This window comes from Apostichopus japonicus, chromosome 19, assembly GCF_037975245.1.
Source record: "Apostichopus japonicus isolate 1M-3 chromosome 19, ASM3797524v1, whole genome shotgun sequence".
Classification (NCBI taxonomy): domain Eukaryota; kingdom Metazoa; phylum Echinodermata; class Holothuroidea; order Aspidochirotida; family Stichopodidae; genus Apostichopus; species Apostichopus japonicus.
In genome coordinates this window covers 15535463-15562508 of record NC_092579.1, presented here as the reverse complement: position 1 = coordinate 15562508, position 27046 = coordinate 15535463, and the positions used below count along the sequence as shown (strand labels likewise).

Genomic DNA, 27046 nt, shown 5'->3' with positions numbered 1-27046 from the left:
TTTTATGCTCAGTTGGTTGCAGTATTTCACCATTTGTTGCGTGAATAACTAAAATAAGTCTACCGGAATATTATACGACGTCCAAACAGGCAAATTGCCCCAAAACTGTTAATAAATAATCGACAAATACAACTCAGCAAATTATACACATATGTTTCCAGGCAATAATTTTACTGTGACAACAGTATAGCAAATTTAATAGTCTACTAGATACGCGTTGTGGTAACGTGCACTCGTCAGTGTTCTAATTACGTTTGCAGGTTCTAGTCATGGTCGGAACATTAATTTTTGTCTTTGGGACAAGGCACTTATTTTCAATTGCCTCGATCTCTTCACCCAGTGTATACATGGGGACCAGTGAGATAGATTGCCAGTTGGGCGCTGTTTAGCTGCTGTGATGTGGAGGAATTGCCTCTATGTTTGACAGGTTATCGTCGTATTTATAGATCAAATAAAAAGAAGCTGAAAGAGACATTATTTTAGCATGAGAAAGTTAAGTCAAAGAGGAAAATAGATTCATTTGGTTTCTAATCTGGACATATCTAGTTTTAATCATCGTCGGTATATAGCAATGGTATGAATAAATTAAATTGTAGAGCCACAATAATTATCGTCTACCTATCTCCAGGGTATCTTTAAACCTTCAGGACAAAATGTATACACCTATGGTGCCATAATAATAATAATAATAATAATAATATATACGACGAAACTGTTCTTAAGGTGGATTTCATTTCCTGGTGTGTTGAATCAATAGACGAATTTCTCGATTATGTAGGTTTATCTTTTTGCAATGACGACGAAATGCATATAATTATAGTTTTATGAATGTCTTTTGGACAACGAAAATAAATGCATAGTCATAGTCACAACTTCGCGTAGATTATATTTGTTGTTGTGTAATATAATATTACTATCCTTTCTGCACTACTGTTAATATTCAGAATATGCCATTCTTCAGTCCATATCAGATCGCAGCTGGTTCAGATTGTAGCCCTTGTGAGCATTAGCAGACAGTTTCATTGACATGCTTTCACGAATATAATTGTTGGTTTTTAAAAGTTTTCTGATCAAAAGACAAATCACCAGGACAATCAGTATCAATGTCCTTTTTACCGAACTGCCCCCCCCCCCACCCCTCATTTTAGTTGCAACTGTAGAACCCCGTGATGGCATTTGCTTCAAAACGTAGCCTTTTGCATTTTTCGTTGTAAATATAAATATGCAAATTAAATATGCACAAGAGATTTTTTAAAGTTTGGTGCCAGAAATTTTCCGCCAATCAACTTTCAACACAACCACCTACTTGTTTACAAAGCATCGACCTTGGTATACATATGCAAGTAGGTATTAGCAGGTGGCGGACCAATCACATTTCCACACGGATCTATACCCGCTTTTCATTACTGCGCATGTACTGACATGAACAGGGTCTGACTATTATCCTTCCTCTAGGTAAAATTATGTTGCACACGCGTACCTGATCTTGTTAACGCCGATCGGCCTTTGCCACGTTCACACTAACCTACACAGAACAAGTACGACCAACTGTTCCAATTCTCTCAGAAATGAAGTTCTTTTTCTCCGTGTTGGCGATCTTGGTCGCAGTTTCGTACGCAGACGAAGTTGCAGAAGAAGACAACGTTGCTATTTTAACTGATAAGAACTTCGATGGTTTTGTTAGTGAAAATACATACGTGCTTGTCGAGTTTTGTAAGTAACCTACGTGTAACAGTATGAATATGAGTTGTGTATGAACTATTGTAGACGACGGCATAGGCCAAGTTAGTTCTTACTGGGTAACGTTCTAGTGTATACTTTGGGCCTACAGTATGGATAACCATAGGAAGTTCTATGCTAGGGTCTATCACTCAGAGTAGGCATTTATTCCAGACTAACGTAGATCTTAAAAAATGCCTGAATTCAATAATTTATCCACCTAGGCCTCATAATAATATACACAGTACTACAGTTTGGCTGCTCATGGTTTATGGTTGCATAATACACCTAGTACTAGTGTAGCCTAGGGTACTAACTACTACTACTGCTAGTGCTTCAGTTAGGTTTAATTGTTAGTTCAATGATTCCTTCAACCAGTATTAATGGCTTGTCTAGCTTAGGGGAAGATGAGTTATTGTAAGACCAACAAAGGTATAGACCCAACCATCGCCGTAGTGGTCTCTTCAAAGAAGCATATTGGATACCTTTCTGGCAGATGGCAAGGTTCAGTTTGTCAGTAGGCTATGTTGTCTACTTCAAAAGAAGCTGACATAAAGTTCTTTGAATCAGAAGGTTATGGTAGGTAAGTTTACCCAAGGCCAATCATAATTTAGTATTCTTAGCCTAGTGACTTGGCAGTACTTAGTAGCTGCTTCACATGTTCTCACAAAATGGTATGAATTTTTTCCCCCAGAATATTTAAAGTGATGTGCAAGATCATGCATGATTGATTATCTACCCCCTGCCCCCCACATCCTCCCTGACCTTTCCCTCATATTACTCCAGTGTAGCACTAGGCTTCAAATCATCTTCTTACTTGCCTGCCTACACATAATATATCAGTCTGAGAATATTGGCTCAAAAAATGAATGTTTCTTAATATGGACTGGCACAAATTTATTGCTCAAGTCCATACCATCTCACCTTCACAATAGCTCTCCATGTTATTGCAGTCTCTATGGGCTTTCTCTTCAACCTCATACACACCTGCTAAAGGTACCATACCCAGACATAGCCCTGTGTGGGGAGCAATCTGGACAACAGGATTACAATAAATTGGGCAAAAATTCATGGAAGAAAAGTTCATTAATTTGATATTGCTCTTTTGCTGCAGATTTTATTCTTTGCATTTTGACCCACTTGACAGAAGAACACTTGCTTCCATTTCATGGGTTCACTTTGATTCTTTTCAAAAACATACTGGTACTGTATCAGTTAATTCAGTGATATTCCTCTCAAACTGGGCTCACTTGCATACCACTTGATACGGTAATATTTTGTCTGAATGAGTTCAAAATTATAACTTACAGAATAGGATGGCTCTGCAGTAAGTTACCAATCTCCATATATACCCCATATAAAAGGTACTTCTAGCATTTGTAATGAAATTGTTTATACAGTAACTGCAGGCATTGTCAGAGTAAGTCCACGTGGCTCTAAAAATCGTTCAGGCGTAGTACGACCGACTTCTGTTTACTTTTGATGCATTAATTTACCAGCTCAAGTACTGATAAGCACAGAAGTTCACTCAGGGTAATCCACCATCTGTTAGCTGGCTCACTCTGCAATGTAAATTAATTGAGCTTTTCAGATATAAAGACTACCAAAGTTTTATTGTTGGATCTACTTAGCCAGATGTTTTGCCTCCAGAGGCAATCGACTTCAAATTTTGCTAGATTTGATAATAGATATATATAGATATATCGATATATATATATTTATATAAATATATACAATATATATATATAAAATATATATATATATATATATATATATATATAAATATATATATATAAATATATATATATATATATATAAATATATATATATATATAATATATATATATATATATATATATATTTATATAATAAATATAAAATATTTATATAATAAAATATATAAATATATATATATATATATATATAAAATATATAAAAATAAATAAACAACAATACAATAAATATATAAAAAATATATAAATATATTAAACATATACATATATTAAACAAAAGATCTATTAAATTTATTTTAATATGAAAATGCTAAAGATTATATTACAGGGGACTATTGATCTGGTAAGCAGATAACTTTGCAATGCCACTTGTCCAACCAGTGTAGCACAACTGCATTACTTATACTGGATATATAGCAGTTTTTTGTACATTTCAATTTCAATATCTCATTGCAAACACTATTCGTGTGGCTTAAGTATATTGTGGTACATTTTCAATTTTTCATACATCTTTTTCAACAGAAAAGCTTTGCAGAATAACATGGTTGCATGTTCACAAATCATAACCTTCGTAGTGGGTGGGGGGTGGGTGGGGGTGGGCGGAGGGGTTCATATAGCTAAGCCAATTGCCTTGTGACTGGATATTGTATATATGTCACTAACTGAAGTTGTTACCACTTGTTTCTCTATAATTTCATGTTGTCTTTTCTTTTTTCCATTTTCGTCTTCAGATGCACCATGGTGTGGTCATTGCAAGGCCCTAGCTGAACCATACGGAAAGGCAGCTACTGCACTGAAAGAAAAGGGGTCCGAAATTCGCCTTGGCAAAGTAGATGCAACAGAAGAAACAGAACTCGCCCAAAAATTTGAAGTCCGGGGTTACCCAACTTTGAAGTTCTTTAAACATGGAGTTCCTAAGGATTACGGAGGTATAATAAAATCAAAATTTTTTTTTTTAAATGGTAAGACAGACCCAAACATCATCTCAATCTCATTGACCGATCTATCGATAACATTATTGGTCAGCGATTCCTTTGATCAAGTATATTTAAGCCACGGTCTGTATTTGGTGGACAGTGTCACCAAAATATCAAGTTTTACTCAAGCTTGCAGATGTGCAAAGTCGACCCTACTCACCGCCCCCCCACCTTCCCCCCCCCCAGGAACCATGGATTTGTTACCAAACCATATTTTAGTGGGAACGTAATAGTTACATTTTGTTGCGCCTTTGTGCTTAATTCATCATTTGAACTGAAATTAGATTATCAAAAAAGGCAAGGATTTTGTATACTGTCGTGAGGTTTTAGTAGCGTATTAGATTAAATGAAATTGATCAAAATCAACTAAATCAAATAGCTGATTTGAAATGGGGGAGTACCTGATTCACTTGTGGTCTGGAATAAAAACAAGGCAACTATGAGAGTAGCCAGTACTTCAAGTCCTATTGACAGACTTTGTGAATAAAAGTCTTGTGAGGCCTGGAGGAATCGTAAAAAAAAATAAGTATTTATTGGACTACAATGGATTGGTATTGGATGCATTGGTTCAAACTGTGGCCCAGAACATGTAATTTCTTTTCCCATGATTAAGTAATGTGTGGGGATATGAGATGTTAACTGTATAACATATAATCAAGCTTTTGGGCTGAATTCTATGGAAGTTTGGACACTGCTTTATCTCCTTTTGATATCATTTTAATGTAGAAAATCAACCTTGTTTGTTGAAAATGTCAGTTGTGAAATGCTCACAATTTTGTTGGTCATTGCAAAAAATATGAACTTTGATATATATATATATATGTATATTTATTATATATATGATTGATCCAAGTACAATTTGAAGAAATTATGTTTAGTACTAATGCAAAATGTCAATCAAGCTCACAGTGAGAGCCTGCTTTTCTTCCCAAATCCTTTCTGGGTTCAACCCTCTTTTTGACGATATTAAAAAAAAACTTTTCAAAATCCATTAGGTGGCCGCGACGAGGAAGGTATCATAAGCTGGGTGGAAAAGAACACGGGCCCTCCCGCCCAGACATTGGAGAACTCTGACGATTACGAGAAATTCAAGGACGGCAAGGAGGTACACGTCGTGGGCTTCTTCAAGAACGTGGAGAGCGAGAATGCCGTGGCTTTCTTGACCGCTGCAGATATGGACGACTCTGTGGACTATGCCATCACCTCCAGCGATGACCTCATCAAGGAACTGAGTTCCAAGGACGATGGCATCGTCGTATTCAAAGAGGTAAGAGGAAAACGGAAGGTTGCGTCCCGTCGGTGATGTTCAAAAAATTGTTGTACCAATTTACCCTTTGGTACAGGGAATAGTCCAGACGGTATTGCAATCGCTAAATGCTGTACAGAAGAAGTGGACTCAAAACGTTGCTACAAGTTTAAAGATGTATAGGGGGGTGTTCTACACAGAAACTATATATAGTAGTCAATGAGAGAACAAAATTCAGAGCCTCAAAATCTGAACACCAAAATATTCCCTGTATTATATAGAGTTTCTCAACAGGTAGAACACAGGCTGGATTTAGCCTGTAAAAGATTTCCCTCCGGACTGCAAGAGACTTTAGTTCAATCTGAAAAAGGAATAAAAAATCCGCCCGCAGTCTTGAACTATAATATGGTATTAGAGGCCCGGTCGACTCGAGCACCCTTACCCACCTTCCCTTGACATTGTTGTGTTAAAAGGTTAAAGTTAGATTCGGGTTCAGACTGGCAGGTCGGCCATTCGCTCGAACCAAAGTTTTTCTCCGGCTATATCTCAGTTCAAGATTTTAAATTAGGACCTTTGCTTTAGAAGTACGTCACCTGAATTACTTAGTCTTATGCAATAAATTTTGCTGTGACAATGACATTTGAATTTCTGGATTATAGAGGGAGAGCAAGAATTAAGGATAAAACAGATGTGTCGCACTAGTTGATTATTAATTTTCATGGCACTATACGGAAGCAGACCTTTGTACTAAATATACAAGAAAACAGAATTCAGAGTTGTGCGATTCCCACCTGTACTTATTGGGTCCATTAATTGAGCAAGTAATTTAGGCAGAAACCACAAAAGGTGCAAACAGTTTCTGTTGTTCTCTTTTGTACGCATTGTGTCATCATAATAACGAAATGGCTGTTTCATGGTTTGTTCTTATCTATTAAGTGCTGTGTGCAATATTTAAGTGCGGTCATGGTCAATGGTCAGCGAACCATCCAAGCATATACAGTAGTAGGTCACACTGTCGGCTTAAGAGAAACGTTAAATTAGACTTTAGGGACTCTGATCATAATTCCTGGCTTTGATTTTCAACCTGTGTTAAACTCAAGGCACAAGGGAAGAAGGGGGGGGGCAGGGGGAATGAAAGTGATAATAGCATCAGTGAATCTACCAAGTGTTTAATATCCTTGTTTATCTGTTTACTAAATGCTTGCTTAATTTCAAGATCCAGTCAACTTGGAAAAGAAAAGGAAAAAAATCCTGTTTTACATCTGAGTTGGAATATAAGGACTATAAGGCGGTAATTGCTAGTCGAAGTTACAGTTAGGCATTGAAGTTTCTGTTACATTAGGGAGCAATTTTTTTTTTCTAAGCAGCAATCCATGTAAATAAACAGGCATTCTTTTGTGGATATAATTGATAGTCTGTATGCTCCTTAAAGTATAAATGTGGAATTTGCCAAAAAATGGCAGGAAGTCGCTAACTATTGTCACGAGACAGCCTGTACAAATGAAGGATGCATCAATTTGTGGTCTGAAGGTACTCCTAAATTGGCTTGGTCCTTATTATTATCAGTCATGCCAGGTCAAATCAGTATGACCAGTGGTAACAAACCACTGGCCTGCTTCATCAATGTTTGCTATATATATTGACCATTTACCACCATTACTCGTAGCTAAGTGTGGGTCGTTAGTCCTTGCTAATTTGTGTTTTTTTTTTTTTAATATCACTTTAATATGCCATTGGTTACACCGATAAGTGATGTTCTACGTTAGAAAAGTTTAACAGTACTGTTAAACTTAGCTAGTATGCCTTTCAAGTTGGTACATGATGCAATTATTTTACCCCCCGTCCTGCCTCTCGTTTCTCCTTCGCCTGATATAATGCATGATACAGATTACATTTTTGTACAATGTAGTTGTTGCTGTTACTTCTTAAGCTTTATCATTCTCTGCTCTGTTACTATTTGTCTAGGGACATATCTTAATGATATAGAACACTTCTTTTGTCAGGATTTCTGCAAGTCGTAGACAAACCACATAAAATACCCAAACTCCTGGACTGTTGTCGTTGGACCAGGTTCCTATCGACAACTTCCAGTCTCTATCGTATCCTAACTGTGTGCGTTCGGTTTAATGAGAGTCCCCCGATTGCCACATTTGTCAAAACTCTGCAGAACACCACCTTCATGGATCACAGAAAGTTTGAGTTTGTCATGATCAAGGGAGTCCAGTGACTTTTAATTTATGCTAATTTATGCTAATAAGGGGAAGAATTCTGGTGTTTCTTTTGTCTATTTTTTTTGTGATATGGTTTGATGACTGACTTCCCTGCTTTTGTTTTGTTTCTTTTGCAGTTTGACAACAAGAGGGAAGATTACGACGGGGAATTTTCTGCCGAGGCCATTAGCAAGTTTGTCGGTGCTGCTAGCATGCCACTGGTCATCGAATTTTCAGACAAGGTGCGTTTTAAATTTCACTTTCAAAATTCCTCTTAGATACTTTTTTAACAAAAGGCCATCTTGCATTTCTTATTACCATGATTTGCTATCACCATAGATGTAGCTTTTGTCCCAGGTACAGTTTTGTGTTTTAGGATTCCAGTAATTTATTGGTAGTAAACTGTTGTTAGCTATGCCTGTAACTGATTGGCTTTCAAGGTACAGGATTGAGCTTAACAGTGACTTTTGATTACTTCTGGTTAAATTGCTTCAGATATTCCACTATCTATCTTAATATAATTGATCTTTTTTTGATACCTGAAGCCACAAAACATGTGCCTGCTTTGGTTTTTAGCTCCTTTCCTCTCACTTTTCAGTTTTCTTTGACTCTGTAGCCAAGTACTTATTTTGAGAGTACGAATTAAAAAAAAAAAAAAAAATTGTGGTGTGCAGTTGATAAATTTCTGTTTGCAATGGAAATGTCTTTAATTTTCAATGTTTTATTTGTCTCTTCTTCTTTTATACCAGTCTGCTCCCAAGATCTTTGGTGGAGAAATCAAAGTACACAACTTGCTGTTTGTGAAAGCTGAAGATGAAAAATTCAATGTCATTCACGGTGAATTCCAAAAAGCTGCATCTTCCTACAAGGGCAAAGTGAGTCTCTAAGCTAAAGGTTTTATTGTGTAAACACCAAATGCTGCAGCAAATGTTAGGAAGCCTAATCCCACACAATCACAATTGAACGACTATTCAGTGAGCTAGCAGTGAATTTTAAATGTGATTCACATTTTTCAGATTCACTTCTGTCAGTCCAGATTGTTTTACACTTTGAACTTACGTAGACTTCTGAGTATTGAACCACCTTTCGGAAAATCAGAGGCTGATCTATCACAGTGACTGGGACACTAAGCCAACAGAGGGGGTGGGGGGGGAGGAGATCGGATCAAAATCAAAATTCATAAGTTTATTTGGTGTGAAAACAGATAAGAAACTAGTATTTTTACTATTGTTGCAAATTGATCTAAGTCTAGGCCTCCAGGGGCTTCCATCACTCTGCTAGGTTTGTATCCTGTCCAAGCTGGCCGCAGAATTGTCCGGACTGAGGGCGACCCAGCTCATCTCCAGGGTCCTGAGCTAGTCCTCATTAGTCATCCCAGACCGGTAGTCTTAAGACTTTCCTGCACACGCAACGATTGGTTCCTGGTTACGACCATCTCTTGTTTGGAACATTTTTTACTCGTCATTTGCTGCAACTGGGCACAGTTGTGAGCTATGTCACCAAGTGCATGGACGGCCCCTCATAAAAGCACTACGTGTTGAGTTTCCCAGTCGTAGTCTGAGGCATGCTCACACTACCAGAATATCTATAATTGCTCTTGTCTGGACTGCGAGTTGAGTGGGTGGCATTCATTTGAGCAGTTTTGTGGTCATCTTTAGAGATCCTAAAGTTAATCAGCTAGACATCAAACTCAAAACCTCAATTCTGATGAAAATATTGGCCAACGGCCAGACATGTCTGTTTACGTCAGCATTTCTCGTGGGGAAGCCCAAACAACTAAGTTTATCATTCTTGGGCCTTTTCACGGCAGCTTAAAGAATGGATGAAATGGAAAGTTTTGTTTGAAAAAAAAACACAGCGAAAATTTTGTTTAATTTGTTTGCAGTTATAATTTCTTGCTGGCTGGTAGACTTATCCAACCAGTAATATTTGCTACAATCACAGCAACAGCCTGGTACTAAAGTGCTAGGTGTGTTTTTGACAAAAATAGCTTGCTTTAAACTAAACCATCATGCTTTACTCTCAAGTAACCAACGCCATCATAGGCCGTTGTAGTAGCTATGTTATATGTTCAAGAAAGCAGAAAGAATTGTCAATTTATGATTGGAGAGAATTGTAGACATATTTTGTGAATTAATGCCCATCAGTATGCTAAGATTATAAATAGAGCGCAATAAATAGGCACTGTCATCTTGAGTCCGTTGCATTGCCACACTTTTGAGAATGCCAGTTTTTACTGTCGTGATGTCCTCTACTTTATCCCTTCCCCCCCCCCCCGCCCGCCCCACCTTTTTTGTGGTATTTTCTGTATGTTGTTTTCTCTTCCTCCGTCAGTGCTTGTTTGTCTACATCAATGCCGAGAAGGAAGAAAACAAACGTATAATCGAGTACTTTGGACTGAAGGACGAAGACCTACCAACCATGAGGGTCATTACCCTGGATGGAGAAATGAAGAAGTTCAAACCACCCACAGATGAAATCACAGAGAGTAGTGTTAAAACTTTTATGGATGGATTCTTCGATGGTAGCCTAAAGGTAAGATTTGATACTCCAGTGGCGGATAAATTTCAATCTTGGGGTAGTGCTCGAAAGGTAACGGACCTAAACCATCTGGTTCGACTACGTTTGAAAGATGTGACAAAGAAAAGAAAAGAAAAGTATAAACTTCTCTAGCTTTGGAGACTCGGGGACATTGCTCGATACATGCCTCTAACATAAAGGTTTGCATCGGTAGTAAAAATTAAAATCAATGTTAATTCAAAGAGAGGATTTTTTTAAAGCTTTTTTTTTAAATTTAGTTTAATGTAGCTTAATGTAGACTTGGTACTAGTTTTAAATATTTGCAACTCATAGTTTGTTAGATCCTGTAAGACAATGTTTGCAGTTGCAATTGGTACTAGATTTGACATCCGTTTTTTTTTTTTGTTCATTGTAGCCTCATCTAATGTCAGAAGAAGTTCCAGAAGATTGGGACGCCACCGAAGTCAGAGTAATCGTTGGTAAAAATTTCAAAGAAGTAGTCCTGGATAAATCAAAGAACGTCCTGGTAGAATTTTGTAAGTACCCATTCTGTATATTTCGTAAAAGGTCAGATATCTATCATTGAGGAGAATCGTTTTGTGCCAGAGCGATAATTGTCCAAATTGACTGTGGCAGAATAGTGTAACATGTCCTAGGCTGGGAATTAGGTCAAATTTTAAGTTGTTTTATAGAAAGGTGTTGCAGTTGAACCTAATACATACTAAAGGGCTGAGACGGGTAACAAAACAACTATGCCCTCTCTCCATCCACCTTTCTGCCCAATCATTACTTTACTTAAAAATTTTCAAGGGGTAATATGAAACATGTGTTCATTGGACCTTTCCTACAGTATACGCATGACTTTTAGGAAACTGCCAAACATCCCCTCAAATTGTTCCAATTTGCAGTGACCCTTTTGGTTTGCCAATTTCTGCACTATATATATATATATATATACTGGTGTATACTGGTGTTTGAAAGCAGCGTGTAAACTGGCTGTTGTAATCTGATGACCGTTATTACGATTAAATCCACCTTCGATCAGTTTTGAAAACCTATAACTTTTCCCTACGTTATGTTTTCAGACGCTCCTTGGTGCGGCCACTGCAAGCAGCTTGCACCTATATACGACGAGCTGGGTGAAAAATACAAGGATAATGAAGATATAGTTATCGCTAAAATGGATGCTACTAAGAACGAGATTGAAGAAGTCAAAGTAACAAGCTTCCCTACACTTAAATATTTCAGGAAAGAAACAAATGAGGTGAGTCTTTCATAATGTAACACTACCCTGCTGCTATACAGACAGAAAGATTGATGATATGAATGAAACTTTGTGGTTGCCTTCTCACATTTCTCGGAGAAAGTACATTTCAATATTGAATTCAAGATAATCGTTGCGCCAGTTTTGTCAGACCTTAACAAACTGCACAGACTCGGACGATATTCAAATCGTAAATATTTGTAAGGAAGCAAAAATTGTTGTATGCGTAGCGCATTTTCAAGTGTTGGGAAGAAAAGAGTGCGGGTAGGGTAGATGCAGGGCTGGGAGGATTGGGAGATAGGGTGTGTAGGCATTTATTCCCTCTTATGTAACCTAGATGTCTCTGCTTGTATCACAGAAGAGCAATATTTCCAGATTTCATTCGTCTCTACAGATGGACATTGAAGTGGAATGTGATAAGCTTGATTAAAATGTTAGCAGATGGTTTTGGCAAACCTCCTTGGCTACAGAAGGAAAAAGGGCAATCTCTTTTTTTGTGCCAGTATAAGAAAATTATAGCCTACAACCTTAAAATGGTCCCTACTCTTCATTGACTATAAATGATATTTGTGTATGCTTTGAAATAAATTCTATATCCGACTTTGACAGCTTGCAGCCATACCAAGACCGCCTTGCCTGTACATTGTTTCTGAACTTGTGGTTTCTATTTACTGTCTAGATCGTTGACTACAACGGCGGTAGAACTCTTGAAGATTTAGCTGCATTCATCGATAGTGATGGCAAGACTGGCGCTGGCCCATCAGATGAGGTAAGCCCACCGATCGCTTATCAGTTATTTTCAAAGCTGCTTTTGGACCCTAAATTTGTCAGACTGGTCTTCTATTGAACGCTACTCTTAAAAGGGAAGATGAGGTCCTGTAGTCATAGGCTGCTATCAAACCCCCACCAGGAACGGTAGAATTAAGCATTCATTGTTCATAGCACGATAACACAGAGAGTTATAAATTTGTGTGAGAGAAGATAGTTTGTATCAAACTAAGCAGTTTGCAGCCAAAATTGGTGATATTGACATGTCACTTTCATATTTGTTCCGTCTGGTTTGGTAAATGTTGACAGACAGTTGTCTACGTATCAAAGTACCGTTGAAATGGAATAACTAGCCGCAGCAACGTGGCTGTACCATGAGTTGATTACTAGCTGTATGTAACAGTTTGCTTGTAATAATTGAAGAATAGATCATTTGCAACAGTGTCCGATGTCAATGGACACTGGTCACGCCTTAGCTGTCTTTTCTAAACATGTTTTTTCGTCTGGCAAAACTCCAAGAGTGTAATGTTAAGCAAAGGCCCAAACCTGACTACATGAATACTATTATAATTAGCATGCTTGTAAGGGCTGTGAGAATGTTACAAGGCTGTGTGAAGGATTTTATTAGCATGCTTGTAAGGGCTGTGAGAATGTTACAAGGTTGTGTGAAGTTTTACAATGAGTCTTGTTCTTGAACAGCGTTGCCAAAGGTCCATTGATGTTTGCACACATTTCAAGATTTATTTTTATTTATTTTTTCTTCCCAGGATCTCGAGGAAGACCTTGAGGAGGAGGAAGAGGAGGATGAGGAAGAGGGAGGTGAAGTCAAGGATGAATTGTGATCCCCCAATAATCCCCATCTTAGAAAAAAAAAAATCTTTCCTTTATCCTTTCAGAAAGCTAGGGACAAAATGGTGTGTTCCAAAGAATTATACATGAGTCGATCCTTGATCATTAAATTAATGTCGTCGATGGTTGAAATGGGTTTTGCTGAGAGCGGATCTACTCAAAATTTGACTGGCCCCCAATTCTCGAGGAGTTTTGGGCCGCGTGTGCGAGCGAGAGCAAGAGAGAAAGAGAGAGAAATGCCGTAAGAAAACTGCCACGTTCAGAGGAGGAGTCTTCCGCTCCAGGAAATGTGTTGAGTGGAAGAGAGCGTTCTAGCATTGAGTACCGATGAAGGTTTTATATTTGTATTCAATATGAATTCCATAGCAACCTTTATTATATCTCATTTTAGTCCCTTCTCTCCCCCAACCCAAACCCCCCCTACCCCCAAGCCATTGTTCCTGCTTCTACCCATGTTGCAAAGACCTCCCCTGGCTTTCTTTTGTGTTACTCTATGACCCCTATTTGATATTAATTTCCCATTAATTAATCAATCAAACGATCGATTGCAATTTGTTAGTGTCTTCCTAGTTCCGATTTTTTTGTGGTTTGTCTGTATTTGTGAGAATGGTGTTGGTTTCTCGTTTCCATTCCTCTTTCTTGAAGGTTATTAAAAAGTTGAATCTAAATTATTAAATGAGATATCTGCCCCAAGGGAATTTATAATTGGTCGTACCTTCCTGGTTGCAAGTATGATGAAAGAAAAAATATATATATATATAAATAATTCAGAAGATTCATTTGGAGGAAAAAAAAGGATAATTTAGGGATAAATTGTTGCATTCCTATTTTGGTGCTTTTGTTTTTTTTTAAAAGAATCAGGTTTTTTTTTGTTGCCATCATGCCTTGAAAAACTTGCACCAGTGTTGGTGATATCCTAATTGCTGTAATTACTTAAGTAATTAACAGGGTTTTTTAGAACAAAACGTAAGACTTGAAAGTTGCTTCTAGAAGTTCCTGGAGTGCCAAAAGCCTTTCGAAATTTGGGATTAAATCCTCTTTGTCGAGGGAAGTTTATTGGAATCTTTTTGTCGTGGTGGGACTTCTGAGTAGATCAAAGGGAAAGTTATGTAATAGTATATGTACGGTAATCTTGCCTAGATAAGTTACCCATTGGATGGGAAAAAGATATTATCAAGAAAGAAGAGAGAAAAAAAAAAAAACTAGATTCCTTTATCTTCAATAAACTACTTAATATAACACAGAGACACTTGACTTTTATGCAATGACTGAAAGTTCTTACCGAAATGTTTGTATTTTGCTTTTCTCCATTTTTATTTTCCTGGGCCCCTGCTTACGTTTATTTTAAAAGTAAAGAAACAAGTTTCATTCGGGAAGTAGATATTGTATTTGGCTCTTTTGCATGTTGTTTGTTGGCCTTGAAGGCTCCTCTGGGAAAGATCGAAAATAAAATTTCTAAATAAAATTTGCTATTTGTTTTCATTTTTGGTGACGATGATAATTGTCACATACGCGATCATGATGGCGTATGTGTGGGGGTGTGTGTGTGTGTGTTTTGTGACGGATTGCTTGTAAACAGGAATGGAACCATGGACATATTTCATACGTTTTGGTACTTCAGTTCGCATAAATATGTACTTATTTATTCGTAATGTACATCCATTGTTTATGTACCGGAGCTGTAGTCCGTCCGAAATATGATTTCTGTCGGTGCTATACCTGCCCCCCCCCCTCACGGTGATGTTCCCTGGTGTTGCTCTGATGAGAATTTAGAAGTTCCTGATATCGATTTCCTGACAAACGTATAGCTTTGGCCCGATGGATAATTATGTCTGGAACCGTTGGGTGGTACTAGTTACCTCATAGTGGCACCCATGATCCTCCAAATAAATTTAGTAAGTCCACATGCGGTTTAGTACCTCATGGTGCACCCCGTTATTGCACACTAACTCACTAAGTTTCAATTCCTTAACAATAAGGTGTGTGTCCTGCCCTCTCCCCTGCCCCCACGTTTTGCCAACATTCATGTCCTTATACCTTCCTCACTTTTTTCTTTTCCATTCACTTGTTTTATACAGTTAGAAACATGAACTTTAAAACAAGATATTCCTTCTTCCCAGAGGCGGAATGGCCTACCGTCAGACCAGATCGAAACCGTGGGTCCGCGCTGTCAGATAAAACTGCAAAATGCGCCAATTTCCCTTTTTTGGTCGCGAAAGGTGGTAGTTTCACTCTATGCGTCAAATGCGCCGCTGTTTAACAAAAACAAACAAAAAACAGCGCCGCCTGTTAGATAACTGAACCGATAGCAATGTATGCCCCAGTCCGAACCTGCTTTCCTTGGTTCATCCATCAAAGTATCGAACAGGGTTATCCCTTTGTCTATGGTAACTACATCCCCCTATCAATTAGTCTTCATTCACCACCGAAGCTATGCAAAACCTATTTGTTTGCTGTTTATGTTGTTGTTGGTTGTTCTCTGTGGAGATCCAGCCGTTCCTCAATGAATCACTTTTTTGGTAGTTGTTTACCTTTTTCTTACACTTTTTGGTACTTTTGTTGATAGATTAAGACCTAAATTTTGTTTAAACTGCACATTTGCATAAAGTAATACACTCATATCTGATTAACCTGTTGGATACCGCCACCAGTTACTACTTTTCCCATTTCTACACGTATCGTGAAAGCGATATCGGGATTTCAAATGACCCCCCCCCCCCAACTGGGCTATCATTCACCGAGTGTGCCAGTTTAGCCAGTTCATAGTGGCGTCGCCAAGAATGGGAGACATGGTGGGCCCACTCACATGCCCGCAAACATTTTTGCTGCGTCCCCTCCACTTAAGTGAAACTTGTCATGTCAAAAAAAATAAAACAAAATTAGGAAAATACACGGCTCTCTGAGGTTGCTACATCACTGACTATAATGTAGGCCTATGTACTAGTATAACGTCTACCTTCAAAATTATGCTGATTTTATACATCAAACCGCTGATATAGGCTCTGGAAACGATAAATACCACAGAGTTTCAGGGGGTTATTGCCCCCTTGACCCCCACCAGGGGCCCGATGACGAGGCCCTGGTCCCCACGCCAAAATGGCGCCAGTTACCCGCATTACCCGCATTCGTTGCCCCCCTCCCAGGTTTAGGTTATATGCATGGTAACTTCGCGTGTCCCCTAAATTCGCGTATTGTGTTACACGCATTTAGCTGTACTGATAAACACTGTAGTTGCTGTGTTCAACTGTTCATTAATTATATTATAAACAATTTTTAAATCGCAAATTTAATCGATGTAGCCTGACCCGACACGAACATTATTTTCACAGTGAAACAAGGAAACATCAACTTGGTATTTTGAGACAGTAACGTGGATTATTCCACCGATTCAAGAGGGCTTATACGGTTAACTTCAACGCATGAGCGAAGTTCGGGCAATTTTGCAGTTTGGCTCACGACCCTTACCACAATCTAATTCATATCATTTATATTTCCGGCGGAATGTGGTAAAACAGTCGATGGAATTATATAGTTAAATTAATAGAACTAAACAAGTGATCAAAGTCGGCGTTATCTGTTTGAATAATGTTAATGCCCTTATCAGGTGCGTATCCAGGGGGGGCGTTGGGGGCGCGCGCCCCCCGGGTAAGAAAAAGAGGAGAGAAAAAAAGAGAAGAAAAAAGGGAAAAGGAGGGGGAAAAAAGAAAAGGAGGAGAGAAAGGAAGGGAAAAGAAGAAGAAAAAAAGAGAGAAAAAGGAGAAAGGGAGGAAGTAGAAGATAGCCAAGACCTCGGGAAGAGAAAGAGGAACAGTCATAGTTAAAGCGCTGATCCCTATTATATACACAGGGTAGCCAGTGACAGATCAAGGATTACGGAGGGGGTGTGCGCCTCACCTTACCCCTTACACCAACAACTCCATTTTTGACGTTTTTTCCCCTCTCTCACTGATATATCTATATAAATACTATATATGGTCTATCATAACGCGTGTGTGTGTATGGACGCCTTAAACAATTGTACAATTGTGCTATATGGAACCAACTGTGGCTGATCTTGAACTCGACGGGGTCGTCGGGAACATGACGCATTTCGGGAAGGGGCGACCCCCCCCCCCCACGAGCAAATTTTCTTTATGACATCGCTAGTAATTTCAAAATAGACAATGCTTAGGTGCAACTTACAAGGCCTGGGAAGTGTCATTTCCAGCGATCTGGGAGGCATTTTCGGCCAAAATGTTTCTTGTACGCTTCACGCCAACTCATGGTGGCGCTTCGCTTAGATAGTTTGCATACAGGCTTCGCCCCTCCCTTGGCAACTCGCTACACGCCTGTTCGAATTTGTAAAGCAAAGAGCAGATATAACATCATATCAGTGAGCATTGAAATGCCTGTTCCACGATGAACAGCCTCAAAAACTGTCTATGTGTGTAGTCGAAGGCGTAGCCCAATTGGATTTGGGGCTGTAACGACTTGCCCGAAAAAAAAGCCAAAATTTTTCTCGCGCCAAGCGCGTTCAACATATCGACGCCAATATCATGTAAGCAAGCATCGGTCATTACATTGCATGGCATCGTGTACCGCACGGTCCGTGAAAGTAGCACAGTATACCGCCGGATGCTAATGTAAACAACCAAATGTCTTATGTAGATGGAGAAAAAGCATACCGATCCATTTATGTCAAACTCTCTTTTACAGTAGTAATGTCGGCCAATCTTAGAACTTTATTTTAATTACCAAGGAGATAATTTTTAAGCTATTCATTGCTATTTATTTTTCTCTCAGTAGGTGCCCGAAAAAAATGGGGAAAAAATTGGTTGCGGGGCGGGGGGTGGGGCTGCAGCCCCGCCTCCTACGGGACGTACGCCTATGTGTGTGGTGTTCGGTTTCGATATACCTGATATCGGAAATATCTGGTATTTTTCATTTACTTCAACCAAGTTTTATAATAGCCATAATAAGAGGTTTTAATATTTCTACACCAATAAATTAACTGTGTCTGAATTTTCGAAAATTTCCTCACCAACATTCTTCATCATACTTTCCTCTACTCGTGCAATTTGTACCTGTCTATTAGGGGTTGAAGGAGGTTTTTCCCTATTGGTTGTCCATAGATTGAATTTTGTGCAACATTATGGGTATGTTTTGAAGTGATTTTTATTCACGAGAAATGTGAATTGTCAAATTCTCAACAAATAATGGGCTTAAAACCTTGAAAAGTGGGGCTTTCGGATATTGTGGGCCGTGACGTAGAATCGCCTACAAAAGCAATGATCCATAGGACATGCAACGAGGTCGAACATGATGTGTGACTGGTGACAATCTTCAAAAAGATTATGGATGGAAAAAAAATTGAGAAATACTTGGTTCTCAGGCAAAAGTGTACATTTGGTTGGTCATTTTCAAGCCCGAGAAGTGTCATTTCCGGTGATCTGGGGGGTATCAAAACCAGAAATTTTCTTGTACGCTCCGCGCCAACCGATGGTGGCGCTCCGCTTAGATAGTAGTTTAGAAAATCCTGGATACGCGCCTGCTTATAGTATCGCAGATTTCAATCACCCGGGGCTAAGCTTTTATATATTGACAGGTCTATAACTACTCCCCGCATCCATCCACACTGAACAGTGAGACTAACCCGTTATGAACTGATGAATTTTGATCCATATTACCAGCAGGACCCTTTGATAAAACACATTGTAAGACAGTATAAAGGTTGAATTATCATGTTACAGAGATTTTAAGTATAGAATATTGAGATATTTAGATTATCTGTTTGATAGTCACAGATATTTATAGATATCTTGTTTCCGAATATCTTCAGATCAGATTATTTTTGCGAATATTAAGATCCTTAATCTGAATATGTGAATTACCCAATATCTTAATGTCAAGATCATATGCCATACCTTCTTCCAATATTTACGATACATATAGCCACAAAATCATTACAAAATTGAGATATTTAATTCAGTCAAACACACAAGTGTGTGTAGAGTAGCTTATTATATACTATATGGTGTTGGGGTAACTGTGGTGTCAACTAAACTGCTCATCGTCCAATTGATTCCATATACTTTTCCAATTATTTGCGTAATTATTTTAACACAACCTTGTTATGTTCTACATGTTATATGATACTTATAGGTATGCTAGAAGTTTTAAAAAAAAATAACTCCTGCAATTGTTGCCATTTAGATATTTTGCACTTGGTCTTCAATGCACAACGTACTATAATTGGGTTGATTTGATTTTCATCATGAATACATCAATTTATCCAAAATCGTATAATGACCAAGATCTACTTAAATGTATAGTGCATAGACAGCGTTGGACAGGCTTTGGTAACGTATCGAAGTAAGTGATAACACGTAGGATGACATTTTCGTACTGTGCAGTGATATGTCCAGATTTATTCAGTGTGGTGTTGACTACATTTGTATATTACGTAATGCTGATCCATTGACAAATCATGTCCAATCTACAAAATATAACACGATTTGATATCCGATATATATATATATATATATATATATATATATATATATATTTGGATGTAAATAGCCCTATCAGAGACGGTTCTTTCATATAGTATTTCCTTTTCAAAATTGTAATATGCAGACTACTTGTAATTTCCTTGGTTGCATCTTTCAGACTATAGGTGTATCATTAATGGACTTATTGTTGGGCCTGTATGAACTGAGGAGGTGTTGGAAGGTGAAACTCCTTCTTCCTCGAATTCTGTGAATTTATAGTCCTGTCGGTAGATTAAGAATTTTCCCTAATTCTTTATATACATAACCTTATCTCCCCCCCCCCCCCCACTCTCTCCTCTTGCGGTCTAAAGTGTTGACACGATGTCAATGATACACTTAGTCACAAATCAATGCAAATTTTTATAAATGACGAAAATGTGAGAGCGGTGGCTTCAACGACCCCGCATCTTGAATGAAAGCTGGACAAAGGACGAGTCTGGACTTAATGACCTACTACTTATGTGGAACGAGGTGTTTGGATGTTCAATTCGAAGATAATGGGCTGCATACAGTCTTTGTGTACACTTTCATCCTGATCATAAATACTTATGATACAACAATTACTCTAAGGACTACCACGGACACTCCATGACCATGCTTCCTTTTTTTCCTCGGACTCTTCCTTTGTCAAGCTTACACTCATGGTGTAGAACAGCTTCAGTAAACCTAACAAATATCAATACAGAGAACAAATAATACATGATATAGATCTCTATTACAACATTTCAATCAATATAGTTTACAACATGGGCACATATGCATCGTCTGTCTAATCTTTGCCACTCAAACACTATACATGGGCAGTATGTATGCATGTATGTATTTTAGATCCTCCTGCAAGCAGGAACTCGCGAAGAAGCCTCATTGGCTTATCAAGCCGCAAGCTGACCGTAGTCAGTCTCTTAGATTCATATTTAACGTCCATGACTATGAATTGTCAACAACTCTGTAACTGGACGACATATATCTTGGAGTGGCTCGAACTTGCGACCTTATGATTGGAAGGCACCGGCGTTAACCACTGAGACAGTGAGGTTCCAGTTTCGTAACCGCAAGTTTCTAGTCTTCATTTTGGTCCCATTTAAGTCAGTAGCGTATTCGTTACTGCAGCATTTCTAAACCTGTCTAGAAAATGTGCTCAGGCATCAATATCAAATTTCCCTTAAACCATAATTTAAAAAAAAATAACTCCTACTATATTGTTGAATATAATCTGCGACATTGTAGTAAAGTTACTTCCTATGGCTTCAGGTAATCTCCAGCTTCGGTCATCCAAATGGTTCCGTATTTGGACTTGACTACACTGGCTTCACCACTTGCAGCCTCTTTGACGATGAAACTGATGCAGTATATTTGCGGAAGGTTGTTCCATATGTAGCCGTTAGAAGGACTCCAGACTGTGACGAAGACACGTTTGGCAATCGGGGAAAATGGAGCGAACTCTCCACGAGGAATTTTAGCAAATCCAGCTTCTATAAACTTGTTCAAAACCATGTCCATACTGAGAGAACCACCAGCCTGGAATTTACCATTAACCCCGAGATCCGCACTGGTGTTGAAGTTCGTAACATGAAATCGTTTAGCATCCACTTTGACCAGTACGGTTTCAGTATATGCATTAGCCATGTGAGTGGTTGTGTTACCCATGGTTTCAGGAAATCGTTCTAAAGAAAAGAAATGAAGGCGAAAAGTAATTAAAGTGTCACTGATTACTACGAGAAGTAAACTGTAGATAATTTAAGGTGGTATATGATTTCAACGTCTATGACTTGGATAGCATGATAATTAATTTCCATGACCTTAGCTAGGTTGGGAAGTTAAAATCCATCATAAATCGCTTAATTGCCTGTACTGCACAAACATTGAAGCAAGGATTTCATACATGTATCATACCCACTTGCCTGTCTGGGCTCGGACTTGTTGTCGAAATTGGGTTGGATTTGACTCGGAATTGAGACCGAGTCCGTTGATTTCATTGGCTAGTTACACTATGACGTATTTAGTCAGCCATGTATTATCTCAATCCAGTCATTTTTTTTTATCACACACCGCGTTGTCAAAAGTTCAACCCTTTTGTTCACTGTAGAAGAAAAACATGACCTGGAAATCCATCCAGGCCCCTATGTAGAAATTCCATTGTTAAATGTTTTTCCCCCTTTAATCAGTAGTGTACACTTGGGTGAACAAAAAAAATATATGTATTAAATAATACCAGTGAAGACTGTGAAGTACGACATCAGACGAGCGCTACAAAGTTCATGTCTGTACTAAGGATCAAATTATCCCAAACCCGTATAACATAAAATCCCTCTTCAAACCGTACAACACTGCGGTCCCTTCTGAACTCTCTGAAACCTTATTTCCTTGCCCAACCCTAAACACGTGACTTCCCGCTCCCTCCACTGTGACCCTTTCCCCATCAGTAGTCCATCTGCCCATTACTGACCAGCAGTGTTATTGTGTTATTGCTTTAAAACACCTACGTTGCCTCAACAATCAAATGAATAGTCGCGAGCTTTCCTATAGGATCGTATATATTGAACGTAGATTTGCGTAAAACCGCGTGCCATAAAGGCACAAATTTCGTCTCAAAATGGCGTTGTTGGTACAAAAGAGTAAATATCTGAACAGACATGTAAGAAAACCACATGTGGAGTAGCTTACGTCATCCTGAAAGTTTAGCATTGTCGGAAAATAATCCAAAATGGACCAACTAAAGGTCCCTTTTCAGTATGTGTGGATGTCGCAGAGGATGAAATAAACTACTGATGGTTTCGGTTATATGTTCTAGCTGCCTCGGAAAGTGACGAATTGGTTGGCGTAAGTCAATGGAGGATTAGTTGTGGGTAAGAAACCTAGACAGGGATAATCGATTGATTGACTGAGGAGACTACTAAAAAAGTTAAACCAAAAACTTGTTGAACAGAAGCGAAAAAACAACAACAAAAAAACACTAAAATACGAAATAAGTAACATTAGATGGTTATTTAACGCAGTCAGCCGTACTGTAAAGCTACATCTGAAGTTTACTACAAAGACTGTTATCTAATTATGCATGTAGCATGACTATAATATAATTTACTTTGATAAATGTGTTTTGTTGAAACTACATACCAATTTATTGTGCTGCCGGAATGTTGGTTATATCAGGTGGATTATTGAGCCCGATATCCCAGATATCGATGATTTGATCTTCTGCTTGTCTTTCTAGGCAGCTGTCTGTAATCAACTTGTACGTTTCGTGCGAAATCATGTACATAGTTACGGAAGCGTAGAAGGGACATTGCATTGACGAGTTACCAACTTGACAAAACGACAATTATCTGCAAATTGACGAGTTGACGAGATGGTAACGTGACAAAATTCAGAAAATTGACGTTTTGACGAGATAACGGATCTCGTCAATGCAACAATTTTCTGCAAATTGACGAGTTGCACACTTACTACCATCTCGACAAAGCGACAAAATTCAGAAAATTGACGTTTTGACGAGATAACGGATCTCGTCAATGCAACAATTTTCTGCAAATTGACGAGTTGCACACTTACTACCATCTCGACAAAGCGACAAAATTCAGAAAATTGACGTTTTGACGAGATAACGGATCTCGTCAATGCAACAATTTTCTGCAAATTGACGAGTTGCACACTTACTACCATCTCGACAAGGCGACAAAATTCAGAAAATTGACGTTTTGACGAGATAACGGATCTCGTCAATGCAACAGTTTTCTGCAAATTGACGAGTTGCACACTTACTACCATCTCGACAAGACGACAAAATTCAGAAAATTGACGTTTTGACGAGATAACGGATCTCGTCAATGCAACAATTTTCTGCAAATTGACGAGTTGCACACTTACTACCATCTCGAAAATTGATGCATTGACGAGATCCGTTTTCTCGTCAAAACGGCAATTTTCTGAATTTTGTCACGTTACCATCTCGTACACTCGTCAATTTGCAGATAATTGTCGTTTTGTCAAGTTGGTAACTGGTCAATGCAATGTCTCTTCTACGCTTCCGTATATAGTCTAATGGCTGAAAGCTAACTCTATCAGGTACAACGTATGAACTTGCCTAGTCCTTGTATGGAGACGTTATGGTGCCACGGAAATGTTCAAATTATTATCATGATTATTTTTTTCTGAAAAATGTTGATACACGGTTCGTCATTCATCAAAAGCAGACATTGTCGAATTGATGACATGTTTAAATTAGAAAGTTTTAATATTTCACAATTTTATAACTATTCAGATATTTCACGTAATTTCAAATTAATACTTTTCTATGAAAAAAAGGGCTTGTTGTCCATTTTTCTCACCTAGAAGACATTTTGCAGAAAGTGGTTCAGATGATCTCAATGATGGACTTTCAAAGAAACAAAAGAAGGCTTTACCAGTTCATTAGTTACGTTGAGTGGACAATTCATCAATTTACTCTGAATTGATGAAATCTGATTAAGAAACAGCTTTCAATGCACAACAAAATGAAGAATGATAATTCCTTACCGAATGGTGGTTGCATAGCCAATTGTTTTTTTGTTTTTTTGTTGTTGTTGTTGTAAAATCGCTAACCTAATGTCTCGTCAAGTCATTTCAAAATCTCAACATTTTCAATGGCTCTTAACCTGCTCTGTACCTTTTCTGTGAAATTTTCCTAGTCAAAACAATTATGCTCACACTTTTAGTTCGTTTCTGTTGTAAATTCAATTTATTGTTTAGTCAAAGGTCCCGATTTTCGTCACTATACGAGGTACTCTTTGTTTCTATGGGTAAAATAAATTCCTCAAATATTTCCAGCATGCTGTACTTTCGTTATCGCTTCAAACCACATATTCTTTATAGAGGTAACACTCTTTGGTCTTTACCTAATTCAGTCACCACTATACATTTGTAACCACTGAGCGGCTTGCTATAAAGCACCTCTATGATGATGATGCACACTTGACGATGATCACACAGTCACAGTCCCGATGCAAGGAGGCTGGGGTTGAGAGCGGATCAGTCGTTTGGTAGTTTGGGTTTCGTGCACAGGTTCTTTCCTGGGCGACTTTTCCTTAAAAAAATGCACCTCTATAGAAGAACGTGTAATCTGGCTATATGGTCCGATGACGGACAAGGTATAGACTCTCAGCCGCCGACGCTGCTCTACGAATATTCTTACGCTCCCCTAATGCTACAGTGCCAAAGTATCCAACAGTAATACAGTGCCCAGGGGCCTAAAAGTCAATGGACCCCTTAATCTTCTAGACAATACAAATCTACTGTATATTCGCAAACTTTGCGTGCGAAACGTACCAAAAAGACGAAGAACGAGGAGGGGCCAAACATCATGATGCTTTGGGTTATACCACTAAAAGGGTGATAATTTTGGCACTGTCTATCTTGTTCGATGCTACTGTGACTGTGGCCTACCGCATACGGCACCAGAGTAGAGGGAATACATTTAAGGCTTGGCGACAGTTGGACGAAAAAGTGCATCCATGTCGTAATAAAAGACTTTAGTATGCCAATGTCACTGTGTCAAGATTTGGTTAATTTTTTTCCGATGGCACAGACTAATGCAGCTCCGTATATTCTAGTTGACTTCATTGAATGGTTCATTGCTTACGTTGTAAGTGCAAACAGTTGCGTGTAAATAATTGTTTTCATATCTACTTCTAAGAATTGAATTGCTGTAAAAAGTATTCAAGTGTTGTAAAAGCACACTATTGTTTTCACACATGGGTGCACAAATTTAGCTCTAACAATAATTAACCGAATATTCCATGAGGCGAACCTCGTAATCGATAATAAGGCAAGACGAATTTGACCAAGAAAACAACAAATATACACACACACACACACGCACACACGCACACATATATATATATATATCTATATATCTATATCTATATATATATATATATATATATAAATATATATATATATATATATATATATATATATACATATATATATATATATATATATATATATATACACACATATATATATATGGTTAGGGTGTCCGCGTACAGAGCGGGAGGCCCGTGGTTCGAATCCCGGTGGAGACTGAAAGTTTCTTCACTGTTCTTGATTTTCCAACTCATTACGATTTTCATTTATATATATTCATTTGCCTTTGTCGTTTACCTCCATTGCATTAACATAAAGTCTGTTCAAAGTATCTCTTCCGAGATCCGGCTTTAGGAATCACAAATGATTTTCGAGTTGGTTAGCATCATGTTTGATCTCTAGAGTAAGGCAAAATATGTCACCAAAAACAGAACTAGTATTGTTCGATATAGGTGACAAACGCCTACAGTGGAATTACGACCTTCCTTACCGGTTTCGAACCTCTGGACATACAATCAGCGTCCATAGCCTTGTGGTTAGGGTGTCCGCGTACAGAGCGGGAGGCCCGTGGTTCGAATCCCGGTGGAGGCTGAAAGTTTTTGCACTGTTCTTAATTTTCCAACTCATTACGATTTTCATATATATATATATATATGTATATATTTATATCGAAGGTTACCGTAACTCAAGAGAGGTTATGAACTCTAAAACTTTAACCAGCCAGCTGCCAGTTAGAAATGGTTCTCCGCACTGCTCGTTGCTTGCAAGTCACCAGCCCCCTGCAGTTAATATATTATTAGATCAGTGTTCACAAGTTCTCACAATCCAGATCATGTGAATCCAATTGTGCGAAAGGCCTATAATTAAATTTGAGAAAGCCTCAGTGTTAAGCATTGCTCAGCAATACTAGTGGTTTTTTTTTCAATCTTGAAAGGGAAATATTAATGAGCAATTTCAAATACAATATCATACGATTGGAATGTGCAGGCGCTATTAATGTTGTTAAGTTAGAATTAACCTCCACATGATCGATTACTCTATAGCACCGCTGTCAGTGACTTAATCTAATTCAAGAATATTACCAGCCAGCCCGCGAATATTTTTTCCCAAACTGAACTGACACTGAAATTATTTCCTCGATTCTGATTGGCTCTCAGCGAGCCAATAGGTTTCCGTACGTATAGGTTATAAAGGAGTCAATGAACGACTGGCACAGCTCACTATCAAGATAAATAAAAGATACAGTCTCAAATTCATTCAAGTATATGCACCCACTAGCAGTTATGATTATGAAGAGGTAGATAAAACTGTATGAGGAAATCAATGAACTGCTTCAAAACAACAAGACACACTTTACTATAATGATGGGAGATCTAAATGCAAAGGTCG

At 38.3% G+C, this 27046-nt stretch overlaps 1 protein-coding gene and 1 long non-coding RNA gene across 2 annotated transcripts; one reads left to right on the top strand and one right to left on the bottom strand.

Moving 5' to 3' along the window:
• The first annotated feature begins 1420 nt into the window (after window positions 1-1420).
• On the top strand, window positions 1421-14751 carry LOC139959486 (protein disulfide-isomerase 2-like). The gene is made up of 10 exons (XM_071957142.1): window positions 1421-1713; window positions 4184-4381; window positions 5425-5696; window positions 8023-8127; window positions 8635-8760; window positions 10220-10420; window positions 10821-10941; window positions 11491-11669; window positions 12349-12438; window positions 13205-14751. The coding sequence occupies exons 1-10, from the start codon at window positions 1569-1571 to the stop codon at window positions 13277-13279; spliced, it is 1512 nt and encodes a 503-aa protein (XP_071813243.1). The 5' UTR covers window positions 1421-1568; the 3' UTR covers window positions 13280-14751.
• Window positions 14752-18990: 4239 nt separating this feature from the next.
• On the bottom strand, window positions 18991-23685 carry LOC139959488 (uncharacterized). Its single transcript, XR_011790141.1, has 2 exons — window positions 22931-23685; window positions 18991-21480 (listed from the first exon to the last, which is right to left on the bottom strand). It is a non-coding gene; the product is annotated as an uncharacterized lncRNA (long non-coding RNA).
• Between the last annotated feature and the right edge of the window lie 3361 nt (window positions 23686-27046).